Genomic DNA, 4791 nt, shown 5'->3' with positions numbered 1-4791 from the left:
AATTGTATCTGTTTCCCTTAAATGTGTTTCTTGTAAGCATATAGCTACCGGGCAATGGTCCTGAATAAGTAAAGATAATTCGTTAAAATTGACTCTAAAACCTCGACAATTCCATTGAATGAACGTTGGATGATGCATTTTTATTTGGTATGAGAAATAGGGGATATCCTCCCTTTATTTTTGGGGGGTGATACACTCCGGACTCGCGAGGAAGAATGACATGGAGTGATGTCCATCTCCTCGAAAACCCCAAATTTATTGTGAAGAGTGACAGACCCTTTGGGTAACCTATCACTCAACTGTTTTTGGGTGTTTTTGGAAGTGTTTTTGAGGGAGATCTGTTTTTTCTCCCCGATGATGTTGATTTGTTTGTAGATGCTGGAAGTGATGGGGTACGGTTTTTTGTGCAGCCGTAACTGCAGGACCTGTAGAAGCAGGCACTGAAGTGTGTTTACCTTTGTCAGGTGATGAAGGTGTTGGACAGGATGAAGTCTGCTGAAGAAAATCTTTCTCAGAGACTTGTGTAGACATGTCCTTCAAAGAGGACGATTTAACAACCGTTGCAAAAGTTAAATTTGGTTTTGGACTACTATATATGTTTACCAACTTTTTGGCTTCTGGATAAGGTATCCTTTTTTCAGCTTTGACCCTTTGTATTTCTTTTTCTTTTTTCCACATAGGGCATTGTTTGGAGGAAGACATATGCCCGCCCTTGCAATTTTTGCATTTGGGGTCGTTATGGCAACCTTTACCATCATGCCCCTCCTCACCACACCTGAAGCATTTTTCAGAACTTTTACAATTGGATTGTCCGTGTCCAAACCTCTGACATTTAAAACAACGCAGAGGGTTTGGAACGAACATTTCAACTTTCATATTGTAAAGCCCAACTTTAATACTTGTCGGTAATATTGGTATGCCAAAGGTCAGAAGGTAGGTATTTGTTGGTTCTATATTATCGTTTCGCTTTTTGGTAAACCTTTTCACAGAGACCACTCCCTGGGATTCCAGCTCCGATTGGATTTCCTGTTCAGGAATGTCATCCAGGTCGTGATCCCTGTCGAAAAGGATACTTTTGCTCTGATTTAATCCACTGTGGATTTTTCCAACAACAGGAATATTGGCAAGCATTTTCAAATCTAACAAAGAAGTTGAGTGTTGTTTTTTGGTTACTTCAATAAGAAGAGCACCGGATCTCAACAGATTTAGGAGTACCGATGATTCCTTGAATACCTTTTTGAATGATGAATGGCGATACCTTTGTCAAAGGCTTCGTATGTTGTTCTGATAATTGTGCCTCAAGTGTGATGAAGCGGGGCCAGTGTTCCACGATAGAATTCAGTTGTTCATCGTTTAAAGTAATATCGAAACCTGCTGGATAGCAACGTTTTTTTGAGAGAGCCATGATTGTATTAGAAAGAATTCAGAATCCTTGCTCCCCGCCCGCCTCGGAGCGCCAACAAGGGCGATATCCAGTCAAACGGTCATCCAGTAAGACTGATACCAAGAGGATACAAAGAAACTATTATCAGACATAATATGCCGGATTGACCCTAAGCCACCGCTTAATACATAAATATCAACATGGAAACGTCGGCGTATTGGAAATTGCAAAACAAATAAACGGATAATGAAAAAAAAAGCAACACATCAATACTATAGCATGTAGATATAATCAGCTCGGCATGACTAGCCGATTGATCAAGTCGGGCCAAACTTGACCTCCCGTCTAAATGAATATGGGGCCAAAGTGGAGTGTTGGTCGGACAGGTGCATTACACCCAGCACCTGCAGACCTCAGCCACCAGGATCCCCTTCTCCACCAACACGGGTCGCAACCCACGGCCAACAGGTTGCCCCATTTAGTCGCCTCGTACGACATGCAAGGGGGTGCCAGGGACCTATTCTTATCACCCCGGGTCCCTACGGGGGTACAAGAAAAGGAGACGAAATATAATAGTAAGAAATTTGATAACTGTTGTTGATGCTGCTGATGTTGGTGGCCTGAACCACCACAGCTATACACCTTATTCCGAGAGATCCCAAGATCTATACGCTATATTAACTCCACTCTTTGGCTAATCTGACTCAGTTATAGGCCTTAATCCGAGAGAAAGACGAACAAAACGAGATCACAGATGATCGGAACCGATCAAGTAAAATGATAGACCGGAAGTAACCGATTTATTCATTTACATGGTTACCATAATATTAATTTAATTCAAGAGTTTTTAAATTGATTGATTGATTGTATATTGTTTAACGTCCCTCTTGAGAATTTTTCACTCATATGGAGACGTCACCGATGCCGGTGAAGGGCTTCAAATTTAGACCTATACTCGGCACTCAGGGCCATTGAGCAGTGAGGGTTCTTTATCGTGCCAACGCCTACCGTGACACGGGACCTACGTTTTTAAAGTCATATCCGAAAGACCAGTGACTTTCACTTCTAGTGCCGAGCGCTTGGCGAAGGAAGAGTCACTACTTTTGTTTATGTCTTAGGTATGACGCGGCGCCGCGATCATTTTACAGACATTTGGGAAAATAAACTCAACTAAATTCAAAATCATGAAGAAATCTTTATTTTTCAACTAATTTTGCTTTCAAGCGTTTGAATTACAAATAAGATAATAAAAGGTCAGGAAGTCATCAACTACAAATTTTCACATCATTGACGGCCAATGAGTCAATTTTACATGGTGTCGTTTGTTAGATTCATGGTTTCAAATTGTACTTCTGTCCTCTTGAACACTCGCGCTTTTATAACTTATCTTTAATTCTGTAGAGTGTTATTGTTGTCGTTGGTGAGCTGACCAACCATAAGACTGTCTAATAATGACAGAATTTTGATTGTAATAACTTTTTATCTTTTAATTAGCTGATCTGTCAAATTACAATAATTTAATACTCCATATTTTATGTATTGTGTCACAAAATCTTGGATATTGCAAAACTACTCTCAGCTTGATTCAACTTGTAACCAGCTCATGTCATCCGAATTCTTTCCAGATGATCAAGATGATGAAGGAAATGTACAAGAATATTTTATTTCCATTCATGCTTTTATCAATCAATCATTGACTTCTTGATTGATTTAAGAAAATTGTTAATGTTTTAAGAAAAAAAAAGAAGACGGAAAATTTGCCACAGGGTAGTACACCTGAAAGAAATCGATCTAAACGGGTAAATTGATAATTTCTATAAAATCACATTTTTATGCAGCCTATTAAAACCCTAGCCTTTTATGTTTAAGTATGTTATGACAAGAGGTTAAACGGCACCGAGGATTTCCCTTGCTCCCGTGCAACTGAAAACTGTAAGTTGATCTCTCTTTTTCTCTCTGTCTCACTATCTTAAATAATGTGATGTTACAGATTTTTTTTTCAAAATTAAGGTTGGAGAAATAACACTTGTCTCAAATGGATCACAACGCCGTGAAATACATATAGCAAGGGGGGTAGAACAGCTTTTCTTACCCTCTGGGGTTAACAGGCAGAGGAGAGGGTGGATGTAGGGATTGTATACACTGTCAAGAGTGCACAGCTAATGATTTTAACAACCAGCGTTGTTATGGATCCAGTAACATGACAACATTTTGGGTAATAAATGAGACTTTATCCTTAAATTTATAGTAAATCATAATTAAAACACAAATTAATGCTTATGGATTCCCTACATATATATTCTGATTGAAAATGCATGAACAAATATAAATTTGGTTCTTACATCATTTTCACGCAGTATTTACTGCAAGCGCTCTCGCTATGTTCGGCTCTTCAGGGGTCCGTTTTACACAATGTACATCAAACTTTTAAAAGATATGTGGTACATGTATGATATTTTTACACAAGCTTTTCAAAGAGAAAAATAATGTGATGTTACAGATTTTTTTTTCAAAATTAAGGTTGGAGAAATAACACTTGTCTCAAATGGATCACAACGCCGTGAAATACATATAGCAAGGGGGGTAGAACAGCTTTTCTTACCCTCTGGGGTTAACAGGCAGAGGAGAGGGTGGATGTAGGGATTGTATACACTGTCAAGAGTGCACAGCTAATGATTTTAACAACCAGCGTTGTTATGGATCCAGTAACATGACAACATTTTGGGTAATAAATGAGACTTTATCCTTAAATTTATAGTAAATCATAATTAAAACACAAATTAATGCTTATGGATTCCCTACATATATATTCTGATTGAAAATGCATGAACAAATATAAATTTGGTTCTTACATCATTTTCACGCAGTATTTACTGCAAGCGCTCTCGCTATGTTCGGCTCTTCAGGGGTCCGTTTTACACAATGTACATCAAACTTTTAAAAGATATGTGGTACATGTATGATATTTTTACACAAGCTTTTCAAAAAGAAAAATAATGTGATGTTACAGATTTTTTTTTCAAAATTAAGGTTGGAGAAATAACACTTGTCTCAAATGGATCACAACGCCGTGAAATACATATAGCAAGGGGGGTAAACAGCTTTTCTTACCCTCTGGGGTTAACAGGCAGAGGAGAGGGTGGATGTAGGGATTGTATACACTGTCAAGAGTGCACAGCTAATGATTTTAACAACCAGCGTTGTTATGGATCCAGTAACATGACAACATTTTGGGTAATAAATGAGACTTTATCCTTAAATTTATAGTAAATCATAATTAAAACACAAATTAATGCTTATGGATTCCCTACATATATATTCTGATTGAAAATGCATGAACAAATATAAATTTGGTTCTTACATCATTTTCACGCAGTATTTACTGCAAGCGCTCTCGCTATGTTCGG

General features: G+C 38.1%; 1 protein-coding gene across 1 annotated transcript; it reads right to left on the bottom strand.

The window, feature by feature from the left end:
- Window positions 1-291: 291 nt before the first annotated feature.
- Window positions 292-1131, bottom strand: LOC134245353 (uncharacterized). The gene has a single exon (XM_062727648.1). The coding sequence runs from the start codon at window positions 1129-1131 to the stop codon at window positions 292-294; it is 840 nt and encodes a 279-aa protein (XP_062583632.1).
- Window positions 1132-4791: the final 3660 nt, after the last annotated feature.

Source organism: Saccostrea cucullata, unplaced genomic scaffold, assembly GCF_032062105.1.
Source record: "Saccostrea cucullata isolate Sc308-1 unplaced genomic scaffold, CSIRO_AGI_Scuc_v1 ctg3436, whole genome shotgun sequence".
Classification (NCBI taxonomy): Eukaryota; Metazoa; Mollusca; class Bivalvia; order Ostreida; family Ostreidae; genus Saccostrea; species Saccostrea cuccullata.
Note: the sequence above shows the minus strand (reverse complement) of the source record. Positions and strands in the feature narration are given on the sequence as shown.